The sequence below is a fragment of the Coloeus monedula genome, assembly GCF_965178545.1.
Source record: "Coloeus monedula genome assembly, chromosome: 26".
NCBI lineage: Eukaryota > Metazoa > Chordata > Aves > Passeriformes > Corvidae > Coloeus > Coloeus monedula.
The window spans coordinates 3,168,561-3,196,447 of NC_138806.1; the positions used below are offsets into that span (position 1 = coordinate 3,168,561).

The following is a 27,887-nucleotide window of genomic DNA, read 5'->3' on the forward strand; positions in this document are numbered from 1 at the left end:
GTGCTGCTTTCTTTTGTCTGTGGGTGTTTTGGTGGATGGGAGTTGGCTTAGGTCTTCCCTTCACAGCTTTTGCTTGCTCTGTTTGGGAGTGCTTTCCCCAAAACTGGGCTCTTTGAAGTATTTCTGTCCCACAGGCAGCTGGGGATTGATGTGAATATGAGCCAAAGCCTCCCACAGCCCAAACTTCCCTGGCTTCCATCTGAAGTTGAGCTGCTCTAAAGGTAACTTTGGATGTCTTGGGGGAAGGCTGCCCCCCCGTCAGTCCACTCAGCAGGGAAAACAGAGTGCAAGGAGCAGTGCCCACTGCTCCCTAAGGTAGCAAAATGGGTTTTCTTTGGTCTGTGGGTGTTTCAGTTGTCATCTGGGCATTCCCCTCACTGCAGAAAGTGCCTGTGGGACCAGCTGGGAGCAGAGACCTGACATCTGGGGGGAGTGCACATTGTCAGCAATAAATCCTGCACCCATTATGAAGCCACCCCTTACATGCCAGCTCCTCTTAGTGGAAGGTTTGGTGACTGTCTCAGACAATGGCACTTGGAGGGCCCTGACACTATGCACTTCCAGCACACACAACCATTGCCTCCTCAATTTGCTCAGCCCAACCTGCTCTAGAGTTACACCATCTGATCCAGCAGCTCTGCAGCGATTCACAAGAGACTCCTTGTCTGAGTAACTGGCTGAAGCACCCTGATCTTGGTGCAGTGACTACGGCTCTGATGGTCTGTCCATCTGATTCCTCCTAGATGGAGCCAGCAGAGGAACGAGATGCAGGAAAACCACACCCTGCTGACCAATTTTGTCCTCTCTGGATTGTCCAGCCACCCAGAACTTCAGCACTTGCTGTTCTTCACAGTCTGCTTCGTTTACAGCATGACTCTCTTTGGGAACCTTCTCATCTGCATGGTCACAGTGCACCCCACCCTCCACGTGCCCATGTACTTCTTCCTCCGCGTCCTGTCCTTCCTGGATATTTCCACAGCATCAGTCGTTGTCCCCAAGATGCTGGTAAACCTCCTGTCAGAGGACAGGAGCATCTCCTACTCGGGCTGTGTCACACAGCTCTACTGTGTGGTGTTCTTAGCGGCCACTGAGTGGTACCTTTTGGCAGCCATGGCCTATGACCGCTACGTGGCCGTATGCAGCCCCCTGAGATACGCTGCCATCATGAACACCAGAGTCTGCCTCTCCTTGGTGCTGCTGTCCTGCTGCAGTGGCACTGTTGTGTCGGTGGTGCAGACAGCCTGGGTGTTCACGTTGTCCTTTTGTGGGCCCAGGAGGATTAACTACTTCTTCTGTGACATTCCCCCGCTCATCATGCTCTCCTGCACCGACACCTCGCTGTACGAGAAGCAGATCATCTCAGCCACAGTGCTCGTCATCCTCACACCCTTCTGCCTCATCCTGCTGTCCTATGCCTGCATCGTCTCCAGCATCCTGAAGCTTTCCTCTGCAGAGAGCAGACACAAGACCTTCTCCACCTGTTCCTCACACCTTACTGTTGTAACATTGTACTGTGCAAGTGGGACTTTGATTTACTTACAGCCAAAATCCAGTAATTCACAAGACACAAAGAAAATCCTTGCTCTGATATACACAACTGTAATTCCCACATTAAACCCCATGATTTACAGCCTGAAGAATAAAGAAGTGAAAGAAGTACTAATCAGAGTGATAGCTGCGTTGATGAAGAGATGAAGATTTTCTTGTCCATGAATGTGCGGATTAATAACCTTATTTCCATTTTTGGTGGGTTTTGATGGTTTACTAGCACAGTGGAAACTGCAGGCACAAAGATCTATTTCACACTTGTAAATATTTTGTCTTTTTCATTGCTTCAGAAGCAAATTATTTGGAATTTCTATCTCAATTTTTTCCTTAGGAGTACAATATATATACCAGACATTTCTTCTAAAACAGAGCATCTGAAACCCACCCCACTCCCCATGTCTAATTCAGGTGTCTAGGTTGGAACTTCTCACTTCCATTGAGGAGTTCACCTCACCCTTTCACTGAAGAAATACTCCTTTACAGTGAGCTTTTCAGGCTAAGCATGACTAATTGATAGGAACTAGGTGTTTTGCTTTGCCCTTTTTTCCCCTTGTTATATGTTTTCCATTCCTTCCAGCAGAAAAGAGTGAAAGTGATAAGGAAATTAGTTCACTTCTTTCAGAGACTCGTGTTTTTCATTTGAGGTGTGGGGAAAGTAAAGGAAAGGAAGATTAACTAATGCTCATTCCTTATTTCCAATGAGAACTCAGCATTTAATACAGTCCAGTGCCCACACACCAAGCACTGTGGAGTCTGAGTCATGGGAAGGGAGCATTCTGCCTGTCTCAGCTTGAGAAATTCATCCAGGCATGAAAAGAAGACAGTTTCAAGAGGATTAGCAGGGGCACACAGAGAAAAGGGCTGCTACAACCTAGGAGTATTTATTTGGGAGGGTTTTGAAGTTTGTTCTGAATAGAACAGGCCCCCTGGCTTGGTGAATAGCCTGGGCCTGAGCCTGCAGCATCCGAACTGTGGTTTCCATATTGAGGCCAAGCAAAAGAAATCTTCACTACCAGTGTGGTCATACTGATCTTTGAAGGCTGTCAGAAAGGTTTAAGGTTTCACCTGACTTAGTTACCTGACCATAAAGGCAGTAAAGGGCAGTATAATTGAGTATAAAGTTCTTCTTTTGGTTTAGTTTGCCTGTAAAAGTGAAAGGCAATGTAAGTCATCTCAGGATGAAGCCATTGCCTGACTTCAGAAACTTCACAACAATGAACTGAGTTAATTCACAGCAATGAATTGAGTTAATGACAAAGTGGTTAATTGCATTTGGCAATGTTGTTTGCTTAGACTCCTCTAGGGAACTTAACTTGTCTCTGTATTGTTGAAACCCTTTTTTCTTTATAATTAGAACACTGGAGAAAGAGCTAATGAAATTTCATTTACATTTCTACAGGCTTTGCTTCTGGGACCTGATCTACTTTTACCTCTGTAAAAACAGAGAATTTTTTTTCTTGTTTTATTCCCTGAAAAGATAATACTGAAAGAAACATTTCTTAAAAAAAAAAAAAAAAAATTAATTACTCTAGTATAGTAACAGTAGTGTTAATCACTTTAAGGGACATTGCATTCCAAATGGTTAAAACTTTTAATTTGCCTCTTTTAAAGATGTCTCAGACTCCAGCCCAAGGAGAAAGAGACATCCAAAACCATTCATCCATTTGGAATAAACTCTTTTTATATCTGCTGGAGTGCCCTCCCACCAAACGCTATCAGCAATTTACTGTTTTTCCTGAATCCATCTCTTCTGTTTCCTGTTTCCATAATGCCACACGTGCATCAAAGATACCCCAAACAGAAACTGATGTGGTAGGAAGCCAGACAGGTCTTTAGCTGGTGTAAATCAGAATTTCACCTCTAGCAAGGAGCACTGATTTTTGGTCTCTAAGAAACAGCCATTGGTTTTGCTAGAGCAGAGTTCACTTACACCATCCTCTCTCCTGTATAAAAATGGGAAGTTCTGGTTAAATTATGGATTCAGTGGATCACAGCTTCACAAATAGATCAGGGCAGAAGTTTGTGCCTGGATTCATCTCCCCAGCCCCAATATGTGAACTGTTGATTCTAGCATTTTTATGGAAGAATGCATTTTAAAAACTCATCTATTTTGACATTTTAATTTCTTTCTATTAATTATTTTCAGAAGTCTGTGTGAAATGGTATTTAATAATTAATTAATTCACTTTTTCTGACAAAAATTAGTACTGATTTAAATGTCTGTCTTGATATGGGCTGCTGAGCTCTTGACATGCTGCCACAGTTTATGGTTCTGTCAAGATCACCTCCTATCATGGGTGCACTTGGTCTCCTTAAGGAGGCTCCAAGGAAACAGCTAAATTAGTCATTAGACATGTGTCATTGGTGCAGTACTTGATTCTTCACTCTAGAAACACAAAATAAAATTTTAACATTGTTGGAATGTGCTGCTTCTTTAATTTAGCTTATAACATTAAAGGTCAGTGTTGAGTTTAATTTTTTATTGACATTACAAGGGGTTTATTAATATACACCTGTATATATAGTATATAATGTATACTAGAGAGAAAGGAAAGGGAAAAGGAAAAGAAAGGAAAGGGAAAAGAAAGGAAAGGAAAGGGAAAAGAAAAAAGAAAAGAGAAGAAAAGACAAAAGAAAAGAGGAAAGGAAAGAAGCTAGATTTCTTGAATTGTTGAATTTATATTAAAAGTGATCTGGAGAATTCTAGATGATGGCTCCTAGAGGTCACATGGTTCAGAAATAAGATAAGTTACAATAAATAATAAATACAATAAATAATTATAAATAAATTCGTGCACCTTACAGCTTTTACTAGGACCCCATGGCACCTGAGTTAGCACTCCAGAGCCACAGCTGATGCCACAATTCTGTAATTATCACCCTTGGAGCCAGAAACAACCAACACACTCTGACGAGGCGAGGAAAGCGTTACCTAAAGGATGCAAAGAGACAAACCCTTCTGCAGTCTCTGGCACACAATGCTCATCCTCTACCAGCAGGGAGTGAGTGAAGCAGCTCCATCAGAGGCAGCCTGGGCACAGCTGACATTTGGGCAGTCAGACCACCAGCCTGATGGGCAAGGATTCACAGTTAGCTGAGAAATTAAATATCAGTCAGTTTATACACACAGCCAGCACAATGAGCCCTTCAGCTCCCCGTGGAAGAAAGGAGAGGTGGAGAAAACAAAGAATGTCAAGGAATTTTTTGATTTTAAGATATGACATGAAATTTTGACCTTTGACAAAACCATCAAATAGGAGGTGTTTTCCTCTTGTTTCCTTTTATTACTTTCTTACTTTTATTTTTTTTTTCTTTTTCTTATTCTGAATTCTACTTCCTCGTATCACTTTCTCTTCCCATCAGTTATTTATATGTTTTGTGGGGGTTTCTTTTGTTTCTACCATCATGAGGGATTTCATTTCTCACTTGTCTCTCTAAGGGAATTAAACTCAAACTGCTCTAAACCTAAATAACCCTTACAGCTCTGAGAATTTTCTCCCACTAAAGCATTTTCAGTATGCTTTTTTCTCTATCTCAACATTGCTAGTGAAGTTACTAATGAAGTCATGTGCAGATGCCATCATGCTGATGCCAAATTGATTTTTGCCTTTTTTCTTTTACATATTCTCTGTATTCTTTACACATATATTTGTAGCTCTGCAGCCTATTATAGTATTCTAGCTAGTTTTCCCAGTACTTTTCCCTGCCCTGATAGGCAGAAAGACAAAACACATTCCAAGGCCCCTATCCTATCTTAGTTCTCCCTAGGAACCAAGGTTGAGACCAGCTCTTCGAGACGTATTTTTATAAACAAAGCTTAGTTCCCATCTGAGGGGGGAAGACTTAGAAAAGGGTTGAACCCGGGGGGGGGAAATTACCTCACCTCTTATGTCTCTAATTGGTGATTTTTGTCAAATATACTGATTTGCTAAACTTATCAAACTGTATTCACCCTGGGGGAGGGTGGGCATTTTGTGGACACTTTCCATGTCTGCCCCTGGAGGCCTCCAATAAAGACCAGCCTTTATATTACCTCCTATACTAATATCATCTCAAAAGTGTGTTGTTTTAATTCCAGGTTCCTTAAAGCATCAGTGCTAACTTAGAGGTGAAACTACACTGGATTGCTAAAGAGAAGTGAGATGTGCTGGAGTGGAAGGCTCAGCTGTGATTTCCACAGGGGAGGACAAGGGCGTGGGTAGGGCCCCTTGCATGGTCAGTATCCAGGGTGTGTCGTGGTGATGTCTTTGCAGGTGATTTATTACAAACAACTTTTATTAGGCCCTAAACATTATACCATACTCCATGGAGGATGAGAAAACATGTGACTGACCTTCCTAAACTGATGGGAGGTGAATGTTGTCCCCATCTCACATCTAGGAAGTTGCTCGCTAACTGAAGGAGCAGAGATACCAGTGGTGAACAGAGTTTTGTCATGGAAACACCAGATTTGATGTCTTTGGATCTGCTATCCGATGTGGTTTCTGTATGCCTCCTGACAGAAATATTTTCCCCAGTGTTCTCCTGATGGCCTTTTTCATCTCAGTGTTTCTCAATGTGTAGATCATTGGGTTTAGCATGGGAGTGACCACAGTATAAACAATGGAGGCCACCTTGTCCCTAGGGTGTTTCTTATCAGGCTGAGCATAGGTGAAGATGGAGGGGATGAATATTAAGCTCACAACAGTTATCTGTGTCCCACAGGTAGACAGGGCTTTTCGCTTCCCTTCTGTGATGCACATCCTTATCTTAAGCAAGATGACAATGTAAGAAATAATCAAGATTACAAACAGGGTAATGAGGATCCCTTCACTGTTAAACACCATCTGTAGTTCAGCCCTGCGAGTGTCAGTGCAGGCTAGTTTGATGACTTGAGGGACATCACAGTAGAAATTGTCCAGTACATTTGGGCCACAGAATGGTAGCTGAAGAAGAAAACCAGTTTGTATAACAGAATGAAGAAATCCAGCAAACCACGCAGCTGCCACCAGTCCTGTGCACACGTTCCAGTTCATGATAGCCAGGTAGCGCAGCGGCTCGTAGATGGCCACGTACCGATCAATCGTCATCCCTACGAGTAAAAAAGACATTGCACCTGCAATGAAATGGAAGAAGAACATCTGGAGGAAGCACTCACGGAAAGAGATCGTTGTATGCTGGGTGAGGAGGCCTGACAGCAGTTTGGGAGTGTTGACTGAGGAATCGCTGATGTCAAGGAAAGCGAGGTTGGCCAGGAGAAAGTACATGGGTGTGTGGAGCTGCTGATCCACAGCCACCATGGCAATGATGGTGAAGTTCATTAGCCAGGTAATTACATAGATGGGAAAGAAGATCGCATAGAGACAATACTGCAGCTTGTGATTCCGTGTCAGGCCCAACAGGACAAATTCTGTCACCGTAGTGGTGATGTTCTTTAATTCCATTCTTTATCCCTGCACCAAGAGCAATAAAGATGACTATAAATGTGTGTTGGACTATAGAATTATTAAAACAAAGAATCATAGAATGTTGGGAGGGATTTCTGGAAGTCATCAAGTCCCACAAACTCTGGACTGTTCAAGTGTATGACCAGTCTTATAGGAAAAACAAACAAACAAACTCCCTTACATTTAGAGAGAACTTAGGATGTTCCAGTTAGTGTCTGTTGCCTTTCATCTTACTGTTGTACTGCTCCAGGAAGCGTCTGGCTCCTTCTCCTCTGTACCCTCATCTCATCAGCTAGTTATATACAGAAATAAGGTCTCCCCTTAGCCTTCTCTTCCATAAGGGTGAACATATCCAGTTCTCTCAGCCTCTCCTTGAGATCCAGTGATCCAGCCCAGTGATTAATTTGGAGGTCGACTGTATCACTGTCTTTCTTGTCCTGGAGCGCTGTGGTCTTGCCACAGTCCTGCACTGATAGAGGGGTGGGATCATTTCCCTGCACGAGCTGGCCAGACCTTTGCTAGCAAAGCCAAAGCTGTCTGTGACCTTCTTTGACAGAGGAACACATTCCCATCTCCTGTTCAGCTGTTTGTCTACCAGGGTCATTATCTACACAGCTGCTTCCTGGACAGGCCACTAGCCTCTGCTGATTGCACAGGCTTGTCCTTTCTCAGATGCCAGATGGCATATTTACTCATGTCAGACTTACCAAACTGTCCCTACAAATACCAGCCCTGCCATCCAGTGTACTGCCTACTTTCCCCATTTTGCTGTCCTCCACAACTCCTATCACTACATGCCTTTGCATGAAGTCCCTCTCTATTTCTCTTTTAGGCCTCTTTCTGGTGTTGGAAGGCTGCTGGAAGGTTTCCCCAGAGCTTTCTCACCTCTCCATACACTAAATAACCTCAGCTCTCTCAGCCTATTCTCACAGGGGAGATGCTCCAGCCTCCTGACCATACCTGTGGCCCTCCTTGGATCACGAGGCCCATGGTCCATTTGTGCAGGTCCATGTGTTTCTTATGCTTGGGGCCCCAGAGCTGAACACCATTCTCCAGGTGGGGTCTCAGGAGAGGGGAGTTTATGGGTGGAATTATCTCCCTTGACCTGCTGGCCGTGCTGCTTTTGATGCAGCCCAGGATAGGATTGGCTTTCTGGGCTGTGAGAGGACATCGACAGGACAAATCCAGTTTCTCATCTACCAAACACCCTCAAATCCTTCTCTGCAGGGCTACTCTCAATCCATTCATTGCCCAGCCTTGGGATTGCCCTCACCCATGTGCAAGACCCTGTACTAGGTCCAGTGGAACTTCCTGAGGTTTGCCCCAGCCCACTTCTCTCCTGTTAAGGTCCCCCTGTATGGCGTCCCTTCCCTCTAGAACATCAGCCACACCCCTCAGCTTGTAAAGCAGCACCTCTGCCTGGAATGCACCTCACCTAAAGCAAGGACTTGCAAGTTAGGCTGAGCTGAAGCTTAATCCATGCAGCTGAAGGGATTCTGTGTCTGAATATAGACAGAAGAGTCACCCACACAGGACCTGCTTTCCCTAATCCTCCACTCCCATCATTTGGACTGGCTGGACATGTAAGTCCACATTGGGCCAGGTGATCTGTGCACTAAAAAATAAGTCAGGACAAGGGAGGTGGCTGTCTCAGCTCCCATCAGAGTCAAGAAGTCTGGAGAGGGAATGTGCTCCCCCTAAAAGGTGACAGCACTGTGGTCAGGCTACTCCTCCTTGGGCTCCATGGACAGCTCAACCCCAATTTCTTTCCAAGTTCTGACCTTCCCTTACATTAGATTATTACAAAGATCTCTGCATCACAGTCCTTTTTCAAACTTCTTTTCAGTCAGATAACTGGCATGAGTTAAAATCACAGACACGGTGTTTCAAGTTTTAGAAAAATAATGTTGTAATACCCAGTGAATTTGGAGACACTGTGAGGAAGTTCTAAGAGAAGATGGCATCTGCTCACCTGCACCCACAGCCCAAGATGACTGAGCCATTTCCCTGATGAGAAGTTGCTGCCTCTATTTGGCTGCTGAAACAAAAATCTAATTTCTTACAAGAAAAAGCCATATGCAGAATAAACCACAACTGTTTCATTTTCCCCTATAAACTGTTAAACTATTCCCAAAATGGAATTTCCGACAACTGTAGAAACCAGAACTTGCTGCACATTTCCATTGCCTCTGGTGAATACTCTGCAGGGATTCTGTAATTTTTTCCCCGTCACAGTTAGCTCCTTAGTGTCAGTGAATAATTCCATTTTAAATCCTTATACACCTAATCCTATTTTCTGCCTGAAAATTGCAGACTTTTTCCACAGGTCCAAAAATGAAAGCTGCTTTTGGTATGAAATCATGTTTTCTAGCAATCCTGTTAATACTATAATAATAGTAATTATTAATTATAATTACTATTAATAATAATCCTGTTTGTTCTCATTTCCCATAAAAAATAGTATTTTCACAGAAGCTTGGGGGAGGGAAAAAGCAATTTGCTTTCAGCTCTAATCCAACCTTTCTTTTTTGCCTCAGTAATCTCCCTAACATAAAAGTAAGATCGAGCTCCAGCGAAAAACTGAAATACAGAAATGCTGTGAGACAGCTCGGACTCGTGCAGCACAGCCTGCATTCTCTCAGACCTCTCCCAACACATGGGCAGTATCTCTCAAGCTGACTCTCTTAAGTAAGATATATCACAAGAGATAAGCAAGCGTTTTCAGGTCATCTTCTCTTTCACACTATAATCACTGGTCACTGGCAGCGTGTGGAATTCCTCGTCCTTCCAGTATTTTCGGCAGAAAGAGCAAATACCTTCAGCAAACTCCTGTTTCTGTGATCCAGCTTCACAAAAGCTACGAGATGCCATTCTCAAGTTACAAGATAACACAGCACAGCTCTACTCAGAGGAGCAGGGGATGCAAAGCTACCTCCAACAGAAGACTCCAACAACCTTCCCTTGTAGGATTCCTGATGCCTTTGTTAAGGGAAATGATGGGATTCAAGAAGAAAGCAAAATCTCAAATTACCTTGCACTTCTGGTCATTCAAAAAAAGAATAACAATAATATAATTAGCAAAGCTCGATTTTGTCACCATGGGGCTAATTAAAAAGTTCTTGTAGTGCTTCATGTCATGTGGATCAGGACCACGTGCAGATGCAGGAACCTTGTGATAATTGGAACAGAACTAAGATGGGAATTTTCATGGCAGTGTAGTCACTTCTCCCATTCACAAGACGAGAAAATGCAAATTATAACTCTCCCAACCACAGACTTGCTGCCCTGGAGCTTGTGTTCAACTGTGCTTTGAAATAAAAGTTCAGTCATTGCTACAGGATTGTCGTATCAGTAAAGCTTTCAGGGCAGTGATTATTCCAAAACACTTCTCTGATCCCTTACAAAGCGAATTTTTTTAGTTATACAGGAAAAAGTTGGTCTACACATACACAAAGGAGCACAAATGCCCACCAACAGGTAGAGAAGCCACAGTTACCTAACCAGAGAAATGGACACTGACCCACCTCTTCCAAGGGCTCTCCCAGGAGATCCACCAGCCTTGACAGTGACTGTAATCAGTACAATCCACTGTCAAGGGATGTCAGGAGCAGCTGTCACCTCCTGCAGACCCAGCCCAGGACCCTCCTGTAAAGCTTCTGTGAGTCCAGCCTAAACACCTGATGGCTCAGGGTCTCTGCCCAGGCTGAGGGATGGGGCTGCTGCTTTCCCCTTGGCAGGTTCAACCAGCAGCACAGCCAGGAACCTGTCCCAGACACAGACAGAAACACAGATGCTTGCCCAGAATTTCAGCTTCAGATTTACAATTTTTTAAGCTGTGAGAAGGGAGAGGGTAGTCACAACATGCCCTAAAATCTTGGAAAATTGTCCCAGTCAAGTCTGAACCATGGTTCAGTGGATATTAAGGAGTACTAGGAAGGAAAATACCAACTTTAATTAGGAAAACAATGTCTTACAACTTGTGAAAGAATGCGTAAAGCAGACTAACAATACAAATAGTGCAGAACTACGACAGGTACAAAAAACTCAGAATTAAGCCTTGTTGTCTTTAATACAGTGTTGCAACTTTGCAATCAGCCCAGAGCTAACCCCAAAGCGAGGCACCAGTGCAGATCACTCAGCTCTGCCAGAACGAGACCAAAACTCCAGGATCAACCTGGTCACAGATGTCACGTGCCCTGGTGCCTGGAGAGATGTGGCTATCACAGCCATACACTGGACTTGCCTGTACAAACTGATACTTACAGAGGTGCCTCAGTGTGTTCCTGCCTATTGCCTCTGATGGGGGACCAGTGACTGCAGCCTTTGCTGACACACACAATGCCCAGAGGGGTCACTGCCACTCTGAGTACAGCCCAAAAGGAGGCCCATTTGGGCCCCAGGGGAGTGAAGGGTGCAGCCTCTGTCCAGAGTCCCAGCAGCAGGGCAGTGTCAGGGGACATGGAAGGAGCATGTCTGCTCTTTTGGGAACATCTGGTCAAAGGAGCCATAAAAGGCATACAGTGATGGGGAGGCTGTGATGAGAAAAAACCTGATCAGGCACCCAAAGGGGTAAGGATGTGTGAGGCTGAGAACATTTATTTTTACAGTAGGGAAGTAATGGGAGACAGTCATAAAACCTGACCAATTAGCATTAACAAGGCAAATAACCAGAAACAAATGGCATCGCTCACACCAGCTAATGAGCTTTTAAGAACCCATAGGCAGCCAGGATTTTGCAGCTGATAAGGATGCAAACCTGAGTGTCCAGGATGTTGGATGAAGACAGTGGGATGTCAGCCGTTGAGGGACTGTGCAGGGACAGGGAACAGCCAAGAGGAGGTTAGACAGAAAAGGGTTATAAGAGGCTGGTTGGGTGTAAACCTGGGCCAGGCACTGCTGGTCTGGCTGAGCTCTACACTGACCACCACAGTCCTGGCTTATTTAATCTTTCTGTAACTCTCCCTGTGCAACCTCACAGGGTCCCATCTGCGTGCTGCAAGGACCAAGTGCCAGCTAGTGGGTAGCCAGCATGTGCAGATTTGGGGCCAGCTACTGAAGTCAGAGAGAGGCATAGGGACAGCAGAGACCCAGCCTGTGGTAGCAGCTCCTGACACCAGTGGGAACTCACCCTACAGCCACTGAGGCAGGAATACCCTGTGTCCACAAGAGCAGCTGCTGGGGGGGAAGCACGAGCGAGGGGAGTGAGTGGCTCCATGCCAGCAGCTGGAGCAGGACAGCCACTCCCAGCGTGTGTGCCCGATTCTGGGGGAGGCAACTGTGTGTACATCCCACAAACCAGGTGTGCATGTGGGTATCCACCAGCAAAAACTCAGACCAGCTGGCAAGTAGGAGACTCCAGGTCTGGGCAGGATTATCAGGAGGGCAAGGGATCCACGTTGGTACCTGCAAGTGTGGTGTGCTTTTGGGATAAGCATCTGGGTGCTGCATCTTTGGTGTTTCAAGCTGGACCAGCTGGCAAGTAGGGGACCTGTAGGATGGGTCAGGAGTGGTCCATGTTGCAGTGCTGGGTGGACAGAGGGGTCGTACCAGTGCTCAAAGGATTCCTGAGTGCATGTGCTTGTGAACCCTGAGGGTGCCACGTGTGTCTGCCAGCCCCATCATGCTGGGGTTACCTGGTGTGTTACCTGTGTCCTAGGTGGGGTGCTGCTGACAGCAGCATCTTGGCTGGGGCTGTCTAACAGCTGTGTCAGTGTCATCTGTGTATCACTTGTCCACGTGTCTATGTGTCACAGCAGCTCAGCATCAGGGCTGGCTGACCCTGCAAACAGGAAAGGAACAGCTGTGTCCTCAGCTTGGACAGAAACCCTGGGTATGGGGCCCCCAGGCTGGGGTGTCAGTGGCCACCCAGGAGGGTCCTGGACCACAGCTGCTGAAGGCAGCAGCTGCTCTTCACATGGCTTAACACAATGATCAGACACCTGCCCCGAGGCAGAGGGGCACAGCAGTTGGCTCAGGTGTGCCTGCAGAAACACTGCTAGCCCTGAGCACCAGAACACCAGCACTGGGGTAACACAACACCTGTACTCAGGATCACAAAGTCTTGCAGCCTGAGGATCAGGGCTTCCTTAAGGGCATCAAAACCAGACACATCCAATCTAGATTTCAGCCTGCTATCACCCAAACACACATCTTTTGTGGCTCTACTACAGAGAAAGGGGCACGGGGTGTGTGTGAATTTATCATGATGGAAAGGCTTAACTGCACTCAGAAGACAGTGCTTCCAGATCCCATATACAGATTCAGATGACAAGCTCATTTAAACCTGTGATGTATTTAAGCCAAACACCATGCAGAAGCAACTTTTCAGAAGTCCCCAGTGAGTTACACATCCAGGCAGGGAGTCCAAGGCTTGGGAACTCTGCTTTGTGGCAGTCCTCTGTGGGATACAAACACCTCTTTTAGAAGAGCTGAAGGTGACAGTTCTTCTCCAGCTATACTTGTTTCCATTTCCAGTCACAACCCACAGCCACTGCAATCATCAAGGTACATACAGGAACAGAAATTACCTAACTGGGCTGGCTAACCAGCCTGGCTGACAGAAGGATGCTGCAGACCACAACATCTGCGGAAGCTCTGAAGCCTGAGGCTCCAAAAACCCAGCTGAAGTAACTAAAGCAGCAGTGCTGATTGTCCCCACTGTACTGGCCCACAAGGAACTGGCTCTGTATCTCAGGAGTAGGTCAGCCCACTCTCACAGACAGGAAAGTGAAGCACATGGGAAGAGGAAGGAAGCTGCACCTAACAGACAGCGAAGACACAGTCCAAGCAACCCACATGTATCTCAAACCATACTGCTTTTGTGACTATTCCCAAAGTCCCCTTTCACCTGGCTGTGCTTACACTAACTGCAAGGACTATCTCCAGTTCCATCTACAGTCCCATTCTAATTTTCCTGCCTGGAAAGCCACCAGATTGCCATTCTGTCTCCAGGATGTACTGAGTAAAGAGGCAGAAGAGTGGGGCATCTAGACTTCACCAAGACTGATTCTTCAGCTACTCTGACATGTCATAGACCAGAAATATGTGGACTGCTGTTGTTCTGGATGGTTTCTTATTTCAAGAGCAGGTCTTCATCTGCCTGAAGTAACTTTTAATAGCATTTTTGAGCCCCAACTTACATCACACTATGAATATTTCTCCAGAAGTACTGCTATAATAAACTTCACTGTTCTGTGGACTTCACACCCACCCTGCAACCCACTTTAGGATGTGGAAGTGGGTCAAGGGAAGCATATGGATACATTTCCTGCCACTACGAGATGATGAAATTGCCATCTTCTCTACAAGGGAAGAGATACTGCTTCCCAAAGCAGACCAGGCAGCTTGGATATTCTCAGTGCCCAGTCAGGAGGAACACCCTGAACACAAGTACCACCCCATGGGATTAATGAAAGAAAACCACCCCAATCTGAGGTAAGCACAATGATGGCAATGGCTGAAATGCTCCTTTAGACTAAAGCAGTGACTGGCACTGCCTCACACAGTGCTGTACCACCCAGTTTTCCTCAGCACAAGCTTAGATGTAATGGGCACTCGGCCAAGGCAAAGCAGTCCAGGGGCCACGGCCTGATTGTCACCCTTTTCCCTACAGGCTGGCAAAGCAGTGCTCTCCTTCATCCCTGCTGCAGCACAAGGGATATGGAACCCTGGCAGGGGGTAATTCTTTGGACTAGACTCAGCTGAAGGTACTGACACATCAACTTGGTACCAGCCACAAGAAAAGAGAGGGCAGAGTCTCCAAGCACTCAGTATTCAGCACCCTTGGCACTCCCCTAAAGAGGGACCTTCTCCCACAACCACTGAGACCGAGAAAGAGACTTGTGCTCCTCTGCTTTGCCTATGTCATCATGGGGAAAAACAGCAAGGGTGACTTCCAATACCATGGAAGAATTACAGCAGCATTACAACCTCTTTCTTGATGCCAGCTGTCTCTCAGGGGAGAAGACATTACACCCCCAGCTGCTTTGCCAGCAGTTCACACACACACCATGCAAAAGGGAAGACAGGCAATTCCACAGTCACAATCCTTTGAGGGGCTTGTGCCCTTCCCCAAATGCAGGTAATGTTGAGATTCAGACGGCAGTAAGAAGGAGGATTCCTAAACTGGGGATGCACACAGGGAGATAACATGGGGAAAAGATCGTTCACCCTTTCTGGATGGGGATGGGGAAGTGTGAAGGGGCAGGGCTTCCCTCTTTCATGGGAAGGCACATCCCATGAGCTCACAAAAACAGGGCCCAGCCCAGCCCAACTGGGAAGGCCTTAACCCACAATGTCCTTCAGAGCTCCAGCCAGGTCAGGGAAGATGAAGTGGTAGCCACTCTCCAGGGTGCGTTTTGGCAGCACCCTCTGTCCCTCCAGCAGCATCACTGCCCGCTCTGCCCCAAAGACAGCCCGCACTGCCCAGGCAGGCACTGGCACCAGGGCCGGGCGCCCCAGGGCTGCAGCGAGCTCCTGAGCAAAGGTGCCATTGGAGGTGGCAGGGGAGGATGGGGCAACACCATTGAGGATGCCTTGCACGGACTCTTTCTCCAGGGCATGACACACAATCCCAGACAGGTCCCGAATGTGGATCCATGGGAAGGGCTGGAGTCCAGAGCCCAAGGGGCCTCCAAGTCCCAGACGGAAAGGCAAGAGCATCTGAGAGATTGCACCACCATCTTGACCCAGCACTACACCTGTGGGGAGAAGAGAGTGAGACAAGGTGCCCCTGCCCAAAGGGCAAAAGCCCCTTCCACACCCAGACCTATAAGCAGGAGAATCCTTAGAGGGCTGGACTGGAACAGGACACCAACAAAGAGAGACAGAAGAGCTGATGCCCTTTACCCACCTCTTCCCACTCTCGCCCCAGCAGTAAAGCAGAGTCACCCCTAACAAGCATGATGCCCCATCTCACCTGATCTCACCACAACTCCACGAGCTGGGCTCCCAGGGATGAGAGCTGCAGCCTCCCACGAGCTCACCAGGCGTGAGAAGAAGTCAAAATCCCCTCCTGGACTGTCTTCAGTATACTCAGCTGTGGGGCTGGGGCGGTAATAACCTGCAGGGTAACAGCAAAAAGGGAGTCAAGGGTCGAATGATGCCACCAAGCCCCCCCTTCCCCATCAGACCATCTTCTCTGCCTCCAGGAGCCCAGAACTCCTGTGAGGAAAGGCTGAGAGAACTGGGATTGCTCAGCCTGGAAAAGAGACCTAATTGCAACCTTCCAGTATCTGAAGGGAGCTTACAAGGAATCTGCAGAGAGACTATTTACAAGGGCCTGGAGTTCCAGGACAAGGGGGAATTGCTTCAAATTGAAAGTAAGTTTAGACTGGCTATTAGGAAGAAAATCTACCCTGTGAGGGTGGTGAGGCTCTGGCACAGGTTGTCCAGAGAAGCTGTGGCTGCCCCATCCCTGGAAGTGTCCAAGGCCAGGTTAGACCAGGCTTGGAGCAAGCTGGGACAGTGGAAGGTGTCCCTGCCCATGGCAGGGGTGAAACTGGATGGTCTTAAAGGCTCCTTCCAACCCAAACCATTCTGGGATTCTATGAGCTTGAGCACTCCACCAGGGACATCCTCATATGAACAGCACAGGGTCTCTGATGGCAATGCTGACAAGTTTTTGAACTACCAGTGCACTCTATGGGTTCAGTAGGATGCACTAACACTCAGGCAGCCCCAAAACCCAAACAGGCCTGCAAGCATCACACTGAAGTGGCTGGAAGGTGCCTGCTTTAATACTGGGCATCACAGAGCATAAACCACGGCAGCTTTGAAGACTGCAGCAAGCAGAAATGCAAAGTTGGAGATAATGCAGAGAGCTTCAGCTGAGGCCTTACTCAGACAAATTGGTTCTACAGAATGCCTAAAGGCTTTCACTGGGAAACACAAAAAAACTTCTGTCCTAATGACACCAAGACAAAGCATACAGACCCAAATTCCTCTCCAGCAGTACTAAAAAGCTTATCATGGCTTGCCTAAACACAGTGACATTGATGGCAATGAAGCTGACATTTCAATGCAAGACATGTGCTCCCATGGAACTGTGTTTCTGTCTGCAGGTAAAACCTCTCCAGGTCAGCATGAGGGATGTCTTGGCCAGGCCCAACCAATACCTACGCCAGTGACCAGGACCCAAGCACGGGGGGCCTGTTCAGCAGCAGCAATGGCTTTGGCCAAGGTCTTCGTGGTCTCCACCCGGCTGCTGATGACTTCCCTGGAGAAGGCATCACCCCATCTGGAAAAGGGAGAACCATGGATTATGCACCTCACAAGGACACCCCAGGAAACACTACCACCAAGGGGGATCCCGGCAACACCCACTCACAGGCACAGCAGAGGTCACAGGAACTTCCCCCACCCCAGAGCAAAGGGAGGACGTGTCATTTACAACATAAATGCAGGGGAGCTTTGGAAGATGGTGGCTCTTCACTTCCCTTAAAAGATTGTGGGGTTTGGACTGCCTTAGGACAAAGTCAGCAAAGGAGCTAGATACCAAAGCTGGTGTTCCTCCTAGAAGTCAAACTTTGGTTCTGATTTTGCATTATCAAATACAGGCACCCAATGTCCTTTTGAAAATGTGGGACTAATTTTTCTGGCCTCCAGCTGTAGATCCAGAAGAGAACCTTTCTTCCAAAGGTCTCTCAGAACCTACCAGGCCCACAGAAATGTTTTGGGTACTTGAGGATGCAAATGTCAACAGTCAGTTAACTCAAGAGCTTCCTGATGATGTTGTTTCCTCCCTTTCCACCTTCTCTGACAACACAGGACAGTGTTGCCTTCACCTTGTCCCAACAGCACTATGGAAGATCAAGTTACCTGCGGAAAGGGTTGAGGACATTTTCACCAGCCAAGTTGACCACAGCATCGCACGGGGGCAGTCCGGAGCGGGACAACTCTTCCTAGGCAGGAGGAACAGAGACATCACACATAAAGCCTCTCCTCTACTCAAGCCTTCCCTACAAAAAAGCAGGGCAGGCTCCTAAGAACTCCAGCCAGCTTCTTCCTGACATTTCTGGGGCACAAGCACGAATGGAGAAGGTTTTGCTCCTTGGAGCTACAGGAGCACCCATTCCAATGACTGTGACCCATGGAGCACCCAGCAGCCCAAAAATACATCCACAGGAGCCAGACTTCCCTTGGCAGAGTCCTTCTATGCCATGGAAAGCCAGGGTGCGCAGGCTTGTTTCTCAGCCCTGTCGCGTTCCCCCTCTTGTGACCGCTCCCATCTCATACCCAGCTGATCCGATCCGTGCCCCCTTGTCGGGACACGTGGGTCACTTGGTGCCCTCGGCTCCGCAGCAGCTGGGTCAGGGCTCGGCCCACGAAGCCTGTCCCACCACCTGGTGAGAGACAGACAGGCAGTCACCGCTGTGTCCCTGGGCCACCGCTCCCCGGCCGCAGAGGCGAACCGTGGCTGGGAGCGCATCACCGCAGCCCCGGCAGCGCCGCCGGGCCCTGGCCCACGCACCACGTCCAGCTTCCCATACCCGGGAGAAAAAGGGGCCTGGCCCCAACCCAGCGGGCAGCACCTACCCCTTCCCGAAACTCCGCTGCCCTCAGGGCCCCGCTCCCCTCACGGCCCCGCTCCCGTCACGGCCCCGCTCCCCTCAGGGCCCCGCACTCACCCACCACCACCCGCATTGCGGAGCCGCGCATGCGCCGAGCAGCGCCCGCCGCGCATGCGCCCCCCAGCGGGGGGAGGCGCTTTACGGGCCAGCGCGGCCCGGAGCGGGGCTGGGGAACGGCCCGGAGCGGGGCTATGGGAACGGGGAGCGGCCCGGAGCGGGGCTATGGGAACGGGGAGCGGCCCGGAGCGGGGCTGGGGAACGGGGAACGGCCCGGAGCGGGGCTGGGGAACGGGGAACGGCCCGGAGCGGGGCTATGGGAACGGGGAACGGCCCGGAGCGGGGCTATGGGAACGGGGAGCGGCCCGGAGCGGGGCTATGGGAACGGGGAGCGGCCCGGAGCGGGGCTGGGGAACGGCCCGGAGCGGGGCTATGGGAACGGGGAGCGGCCCGGAGCGGGGCTATGGGAACGGGGAACGGCCCGGAGCGGGGCTATGGGAACGGGGAACGGCCCGGAGCGGGGCTGTGGGAACGGCCCGGAGCGGGGCTATGGGAACGGGGAGCGGCCCGGAGCGGGGCTATGGGAACGGGGAGCGGCCCGGAGCGGGGCTGGGGAACGGCCCGGAGCGGGGCTATGGGAACGGGGAGCGGCCCGGAGCGGGGCTATGGGAACGGGGAACGGCCCGGAGCGGGGCTATGGGAACGGGGAACGGCCCGGAGCGGGGCTATGGGAACGGGGAGCGGCCCGGGGCCGAGGGGGGTATCACGATCCGCTAATGCAAGCGGGGGTCGTGATGGTTCGTTTATCGATCTCAGAGTGCAAAAGGACACAAGGGATTTCAGTTTTAATCAGAACAGCGCACCTTATATTAAGTGCCCACAACACGATAATGCGATAGAGGAGAGAAAGAGAGATACAGAAAACAAAAGGGTAGAGAGGAAGAAAGGATGGGGGGGTAATAGCTACCAACGGATGAGACGAAGTCCTCGTGGTCTTCTGCCGATAGATTCGTCTTCTTTCTGTGGGGAGATCTCGGGCTCAGTTATTTCAGAAAGTCCCTTTATAGTCCTTTTCAGAAGCGAGGGGCAACTGGCCAAGAGGTGGGGGAAATCTACAGCCATTGTTATGGGGTCTGTTGCTTTGGGAAGCAGGTACAGGACAGACGTATAGGACAGGTGTACCGGAGAGGTGTACAGGACAGGTCATTCCTTTCCGCTTCGGCGCAGTCCTTCCCGCCTGGGCAGCAAGAACAGTGCAGTCCATTGCGACCTGCACTACTTTTCCTCAGGAATGCGTACCAGTTCCCAGTGGGCACACCCGTAGGCAGCACTTGGCAGACAATCCCACCTCAGCCAGGTCAGGACTCCTGTGTTCAGTCTCTGTCCTTGGCGATGATCGTGAGGCAGATGAGGGATCTTTGGACCGTCTCTTACAGGGGGACACGGGGAGCAGACCAGGGCTGAGGGGGGACACGGGGAACGGCCCGGGGCCCAGAGGGATACACTGCAGTTGTGAGGAGGAAGTGAGAAATGGCATGCTGGGTTTTGTCTTTCTAGGAAGATCTATCCAGTGAAACACCGTGACACAGAGGGATGTGGTGGGGAAATACAAGTTTGAGACATATCCAAAGGTCCCTTACAACTCGGTTTTTTTGATAATTTACACTGTAGAACCTGCTAGGCTGTCCTCTGGTACAGCCATCTGGCCTTTATGGAGGAGTTAAAAGGAGAATATGCATACAGCACCTTCAGCTAACGTCACCATCATGACCTACCCAGCAGACAGAGGTGGAGCAGACCACACTGTGTTTGGAGAGCACCTCCAGCTCACCCACCCACCTGACAGCACGTGCCACACAGAAACCAGCTGCTCATCTCCACCTTCATCCTGTGAAGCACAGAGATGCATCTTCCTGTACAAATAACGCTTTGAGTCTCTCAGATTTCCAAGCTGGCTCTTCCTAGAAACCCCATTTCTTCCTTGCTTAACATGCAGGACATAGCACTTCTATAGAGCTGGTGCTGTGAGGGATAGGGACAGCTGTGGCTTGCTCAGCCACCTGTGTGTAGAGATCTTGCCTACAGGCTGTTGTCACCCTCTGCTCTTTATAGGGCACAGGTAAAAGGAGCTGACAACACAGGCAACTCTGCATGAAGCAAAGGCTGCTCCAGCTGTCTGCAGGTGGGAAGTTGTGTCTCCAATGTGTGTTATGACATCTCAGAAGAGACACTTCAAGTCCACTGGCAGAATTACATCCTTGAAAGAATTTCTTTTCCCATGACCCCAAGGAGACATGCAAGCAGGTGTCAGAGAGAAGGGAGGTTCAGGGTCAATTAAACAGTCCCTGCCTAATTCCCAACTGCACAATCCTTCATTTTCTACTAGCAATATTAAAAACACTTCATAGAATAGCAGAATCATAGAACCTCAGACTGTTTTGGGTTGAAAGGGGCCATAAGGCTCATCTCATTCCACCCCCTGCCATGGGCAGGGGCACCTTCCACTACAGCAGGCTGCACCATCCAACCCAGCCTTGGACACTTCCAGGGATGGGGCAGCCACAGCTGCTCTGGGCATTCACTTCTGCTCTTTTAACGAAATGATAAATTGGCCGGACGATCTCCCTGGGGTTGCTGTCTGCCGGCTGCTGCCCCGCTCAGCGCAGCTCCAGGCACAGCCCCTGGGCCCCAGGACGTTCCCGGTGCCTCCCTCTGGGCCCCGGGCCATTCCCCGTGTCCCCCCTCGGCCCCGGGCCATTCCCAGCCACGGGATGCTTGATGCCATACTTGATACAAAAGCTTTAAGTTGGTATTTTTGAAAGGTGCTTTTTAAACCAGAATTTCAAACCACTGCAAGCAGCTGTAAAGTTGAACTTAAACATTATCTTCATGTTGTCACATTGTGTTGTGACAAGCTTACCTGTCACAGACAAATAGCTCCCACCCTGTTACAAACACTCGTGTGAACACAAACTCATGGAATCAGAATCCTGCTTTTTTTCCCCCCTTTTTTTTGTGTCAAAGAGCATTTCAGGCAGAAGATTTCAATTGTCCTTTAATGCTTAATGGTTGTAATGTTAATTTCAGTGGTTCTTCTGAAAGAGAAGTGATTAAAAGCAAAACTGAGAAAAAAAATTTAAAATATTAGGAGTCACAGGCAAATAAATCTTCCATTTCACTCTTGTTTGACTTAATTTAGCAGTGGATGTATAGAGTGAGAATGCTTCCACCTGAACTGGCTGTGTTCCAATGCACAGAAATAAGGTACTGCCAGAATCTTGAGTTTTGTATCGTATTTTAGATGTTCAGTACACTTAGATACTCTTCAAATTGCCCAACCCAATAGTATTAATTATGGCTTTAAAATGCTGGTATCTTTTGAATGGCTATAAGAGGCCTCTAAATTACAGCTCAGATGGATTGTAAATGTCTAAACATGGTTAAATGAAACCTCACCTTCATCTGCTCTAGGTTCTCCTAGATGTTTTTATATTTCCTGTTTTTATTGACCATTTAGAAACAAAAAAGACTCCTGAAAGCAGGTCCTGATGTGCTTTATTTTACATTATAAGCATCTGTTCATCCCAAATTGGTGTATTCATTCTCAGCTTCAGTAAAGGTGCTAAAAAACCCCTTTCCTTTTTAACTGTTTTTTCAGAGACCCTTTTACCTCCTTGTTTCGAAGGGTGTAAATGAAAGGGTTTAGCATGGGAATAACAACTGTATAGAAGATTGAGATGGTTTTGTTTTTGTTGGGTGAAGATGTAGCTCCAGGCTGAGCATACGTGAAGAAAGCTGTCCCAAAGAACAAGCAGATTGTCATCATGTGAGAAGAGCAGGTGGAGAAGGCTTTGTGCCTGCTTTCAGCTGAAGGCATTTGGATGATTGTGATGATTATGTAACCATAGGAGATAAAAACCACCAAGGCAGTGCCCACAATTATGAATCCACACACTGCCAGCATTACAAGTTCATTGACAAGTGTGTTGGAACAGGAGGCATGGATCACTGCAGCAACATCACAGAAGAAGTGGTTTATTTCTCCAGGCCCACAAAAGGACAAACTGAATGTGAAGCCTGTCTGGATGGTGCAGTTGATGCAGCCTGACAGATAAGAGCCCATCACCATGAGAACACAAAGTCTTTTGCTCATAATGACTTGATAGAGCAGTGGATTGCAGATGGCAGTGAAGCGATCATAAGCCATCACAGCAAGAAAGAAGGCTTCTGTTGTACCAAAGAGAGAGAAGAAGAACATTTGTGAAGCACAGCCGTTGTAGGAAATGTTTCTTCTGCCCAGTAAGAATGCCAGTGCTGCCCTGGGAGTGATGACAGAGGAATAGCAGATGTCCAAGGTGGACAAATTCTCTAGGAAAAAGTACATTGGAGTGTGCAGGTTGGAGTCCATTCTAATGATGAGTATGATGCAGACATTTCCCACTACAGTGACAATATACATTGTGGAGAAGAGAACTGAGAGAAGGAGTTGTGATCCTGGGTGAGATTTGAACCCAACCAAAATGAACTCACTTGTCCTGGTGTTGTTTTCCATGTTTTCTTTCAGATGATGTTCCAAAAGGAAATTAGGATGTAGTAGATTGCAGACAGTTTGTCTGGAGAAGCAATTATAGAAGAATAAGACAAACGATGAGATATATGAAACACAAGAAATACTAAAAATAGAAAGATGGAAAAGAGTAGAAAATTCATTGATGTATCATATCTGTAGGTTTTTGTAAACTATTACAGGGTAATTTATAAACTAACTACCCTGTAATGTTATCTTCAGTATAAAAAAACATTCTGCATGCAGCTTAACCAACCTATTTTAATTTAATAAACTTTACACTCAACTAGAAACAGACATTTTGTTCTACAGTTGAAGACCTACTTCAGATTTAACTGGGCAGAAAAAAATCTCGTACTAAGATTGCAACTAACCCACAAAAGACACTCTCCCCTAAACAAAAGAACAAGTGAATGTTCTTCTTCAGATGATGCAAAACAATTAAAAATATATATGAGCCAAGAAATGTATTAAAAGAATGTGGATAATTGTTTAAAACCCCAAGTCTATTATTTTAAAAACCCACACTTTTTAATGTGAGAAACAGAGCTTTTTCTTTTATAAAAGTACTTGAAACAAAACCTTCAAACGTTGAGATACCTGAAATAAGTTTTCTCTACTCAAATGCTAATTCACATAGTATGGAAAATATTGACTAATTTATAGAACGTTTCAGGTAATTCCTTTTCAATTATACTTAGTAATTTTATTTTCATGAGCTAGTTGTCCTCTCATCTAGGCTTGAATATATTCTGTGGGTTGATGCCTACTCTAGAACTCATAGTTTGGATGCCTTTAAATTCCATGGACAGAAATAAACACTCCAGCTCTAGGATATTTATTGTAGAAGGTATGAATCATGTGTTAAGATTTTCTGGTTCTCTCCATTGATCTAAAGGGAAGTCCAGCTATTCTTTATGTAAAAAGATGGACATAGATGTGTAAAGCTGAGTGATAGAAATCCCCATCCAGTTACTGGTATTTTCTTTGGTTTGCTGTCATTTCCATGAGATCATTTCTCTTAACCAGCATGTCCCTAATCTTTTCAAAGCACTGAATTAATTTTTAACACATTACTCCAGCTATCCCTCCATGGTTTGAAATGTAGCCTCAGCTCTAGGTATCCTAGGAGCTCTATTTAATCCTTTGTTCTTATTTACCCGTGAGTCTTAGAAAAGAGAAATAAATTTGGAGAAAGAATTTATCTTTGCATAACCTTGCTGACCAAATATTTTGGCTACTTTCCCTGGGGATTTTTGTGTGCAGAGAGCTCAGGTTTAGGCAGTCAGGGTCAAGTATCCAGTCAAAGCCTATTCAAACCTGTTGTCTACAGCTTTCACAATTCCTAAAGCTTCCCATATTGCCAAAAGAGAGAAATAGATGCATCCACAGTGTGATTCTTCTAGTCTCACCACACCTGTTCAAAACAGGGGAAAAACAGTCCCTTAGAAGTATCTGTCTTCGTGGACAAAAGTATCTCTTTTTTCTTATTCTTTTCTGGCTAGCTTTATTCCTTTCCTAACAATGATGTAAAAGAAAATGTCCAAATTGTGTGTCACTGTGGTCAGCCATTTAAGATATGTGGTCTTGGCTTACCGAATTGACCTTATTTTTAAATTCTTGTTTTTATTCTGGTTTTATGTGTAAGCATCAATGATTTAAATGTAATAGATGTAAACTTATGAAATAATTTCATACTAATCAAATATATTCTCCACTGAAGGATATCCTACATCCTATCAAAAATTGTTTAGTTGAAATAACAATTACTACTGCTTTAAGTAAATGGCTTTGTAAAGAGGTTAACAAAAACCACAGCTAAGAATAAAGATACTGGAGATGCTTTTTTAGCCAGTGAGAAGGGAAGATTTTTGATTCACCTGAGAGGTCTCTGGGACTGTCTCTTGGTTGATTAAACAGAAACTCTAGAATGTAGACACATTAAATACTGGCTTCCTGTTAATGTACTTAATTTCCAGAAGAACTAACTATATTCATAAGCCCTGATTATTACATGCTATGTAATGAAAAAAAGAGAAAACAACCATTTTTAGCCCAGTTCTATCACTAAATTTAGCAAAGCAAAGCTCAGACTTCACACACCACAATACACATACCTTGTAATACAGTGATTAAAGCCAGGTTTGGGTTTTGGAATTCAGGTTTCTTGAACACATTGCCAAAAAATACTGAACGTTTTTTCTACTCAACTGATTTTTCAGTAGTCTCTTGTAACCAATGCATCACTGGCCTTTCATCTTACTGGTTCTATAGGCATTCTCCTCAGCATGTTTATATATACTTTAATAGGTGTACATAAAAACACTAGGGAATCAGTTTTCAGAGTCCTGGACCTTCACAGCAGACATCTGAACCTCAAATGAGACATTTTTCCCTTGTGCCATTTTTCTTTGCTTGCAAAAGAAGAAAAACACAAGGTATAAAAGGAATACAATAATAAGGAATAAAACACAAACAATAAAGTGTAATGCTGTTTCTGTGTGCCTTTTGCCCCTACTTTTTTCACTGTTTCTTATGCAGAACCCTTCCTGCCCCTTGTAGATTTCTTTCTGCTAAGCAAAACACTGTGGACCTAATCAAAACCTCATTAGCCATTAGAATCTGCTTCCTTCCAAATTATCAAAACAGACACCGTTACCTTCTCCCCAGCCAATATGCTTCTCTTCTCTAAACAAAAGCAAGTTTTCACTAAATGAAAAATGACTGGCAAGGAAAGTGTACTCACCATCTAAAACTTAAAAGTATGATTCAGATGAGGGTCCAGCCTCCAAGGAAACACTGCTCTGGAATCCAGCAACCACTCCAGGAGGGGAAAAAGCATCTGCTAGCTCCTGTGTGGGTATCTCAGACACCCTAGGATATGGATATTTTTCAACAAGCAAACCTGCATTCTTCTCAGCACAGGAGCATCACTTCTAGTTACAGCAGACTATATTAAATTTTCTTTGTTTTGGCATGTGGTTTTAAATAACTCTACATTAAATAAATGTTTCTGTTCTTGATATGATGGCTTCCCAAATTTTGTGACTGACAATAAATCAATATCTTCTAAAACCAGACTATCTTACATTTGCATATATTCTTATCAGTTCCCAGAGGTGGAGAGTAAGATTAAGAGAGATGGAAAGTTTCTCAAAAGCTAAGATTGAACTTGTAGTCTTACCTACTTTACTTGCGGGAGGTGACTTATTTAAAGTACTTTAAAAGCACCCAACCTTGAATTTGCAAAAGTGTATATTAGGAAAACTTCCCAGAAATAAACTTGGATGCAAGAGAGAACTTGCATTCTCAAAAAGTTTGTGTTTGTGTAAGACTTCTCTGTGTTCTTCCCTAAGAACACTTAGGAACTCCTGTTGAATAGGTTATGAATTATTTGTTTCAGGTTTTCTAACACCATTATTATTAGTGTACATAAACCCAGTAAAAATTGGATGATAATCCTCTTCACAGTGTATTTGAAGGATTTTCCTGACATTATTTCAAAACAATCACCTTCAGATCACTGCTTTAAATCCAGTCAATGTGTGTAGCCAAATCACTGTATCAAAGGAACTTCACACCCTGCAAAATTTCTATGAAAAACTCACTGAGGAGAACTGAAATGCTGTGGTTTTCACTTTATGTACAAAAAACTGAAATAAGAGAAGAAATTGATTCAGTGATTATTGGTGTATCAGTACTTTAATATATTGTAATAAGAAAGAAGCGAGCCTGATGCTGTACTGATAAATTGCTTCACCATATCTTGTGTGGGACTAAATCCTGGATATGTGATGAAAACCATATTGAGACCAGAGGAATTCTTCCGTTCTTGCTGAGCAGTGCTGGCACAGGCTGGGAGCGAGCAAGAAGCTGTGAGGGGACACAGCTGGAACAGCTGACTCAGCTGACCAGAGAGCCATTCCAGACCATGTGGCATCGTGCTCAGCAATAAAAAGTGCAGGAAAAAGGAGGAAGGGATGTTTCTTCCAAAGTAACCTTTAGTAACCTTATCTCATCTAAGACAAAGGTCTAAAATAAGCCAGATGAATGATGCTGTTGTATTATCCATCCAGTATAAAGAAATGATAGGTTATGAGCTTATAGATAGACATTCACATTGCCAATGTTTTAGTTTCTACATTTAAACATTTCTAAAGTTATATGATGTATATTCCATGAACCGTGAGAGAAATGTGAAGTACCACAAGGATATATTCATTTTGGTATTAAAACAACCCTCCATTTTCTTGGAGATGGCTGAACATAAAGGCACATGTTATAGATAAATACAATAAGCATCCTCTAGGGTGATAATCCATACCCATGAGTAGTAAAGGAGCTGAGGGTAGTTTGCTTCAATGTCTAAATAGACATGTCTAATTTTTACGTATTTTTAGAAGAATTCCTATCTAGCTGTACCTGTGGCTCTTGATTTCTTATGCAACTCTAAAGAACTACTGGATTTTTTTGGGCTCCTTTCCAATGGTTCATATTGCAATGTACATTCATTTTGTGTCAGTTACCTATTTTCTCATAGCAGATTTTCTGCTAATACCTGGAATACAGCCAGCACCCTACATCTCTGGTGATAGCTCCCCATTGTGGTTAACTTCAAGCTATTCCTGACATCTCTCTCTTACATTATATTCAAGTCCTCAAAAAGGTCTTGTTTGGAACAATTGTGTCCATGGCATTATGGCACAGGATGCACAAACAAGTTTCTTCCAGGTTTCTTCCCTGGAAAGCTAAATATTTCATCTGCATAATTGGAGAAGT

At 46.0% G+C, this 27,887-nt stretch overlaps 4 protein-coding genes across 4 annotated transcripts; 1 reads left to right on the forward strand and 3 right to left on the reverse strand.

The window, feature by feature from the left end:
- Positions 1–743: 743 nt before the first annotated feature.
- LOC309582201 (olfactory receptor 10A5-like) lies at positions 744–1,695 on the forward strand (the record flags this gene model as incomplete). The annotated part of the gene is given in 2 exon segments (XM_082297239.1): positions 744–773; positions 775–1,695. Coding segments are annotated over 2 exon segments (951 nt in total).
- A 4,286-nt stretch (positions 1,696–5,981) lies between these two features.
- Positions 5,982–6,971, reverse strand: LOC309582169 (olfactory receptor 4D2-like; the record flags this gene model as incomplete). The annotated part of the gene is made up of 1 exon (XM_082297203.1): positions 5,982–6,971. The coding sequence occupies one exon, from the start codon at positions 6,969–6,971 to the stop codon at positions 5,982–5,984; it is 990 nt and encodes a 329-aa protein (XP_082153329.1).
- Positions 6,972–13,247: 6,276 nt separating this feature from the next.
- Positions 13,248–18,632, reverse strand: SDR39U1 (short chain dehydrogenase/reductase family 39U member 1; the record flags this gene model as incomplete). Its single annotated transcript, XM_082297205.1, has 6 exons — positions 13,248–15,673; positions 15,892–16,035; positions 17,090–17,211; positions 17,793–17,875; positions 18,210–18,316; positions 18,602–18,632. 6 exons carry the CDS (start codon positions 18,630–18,632, stop codon positions 15,258–15,260), a joined length of 903 nt encoding a protein of 300 aa, XP_082153331.1. The 3' UTR covers positions 13,248–15,257.
- A 3,531-nt stretch (positions 18,633–22,163) lies between these two features.
- On the reverse strand, positions 22,164–23,093 carry LOC309582170 (olfactory receptor 9S13-like; the record flags this gene model as incomplete). The annotated part of the gene is made up of 1 exon (XM_082297204.1): positions 22,164–23,093. The coding sequence occupies one exon, from the start codon at positions 23,091–23,093 to the stop codon at positions 22,164–22,166; it is 930 nt and encodes a 309-aa protein (XP_082153330.1).
- Positions 23,094–27,887: the final 4,794 nt, after the last annotated feature.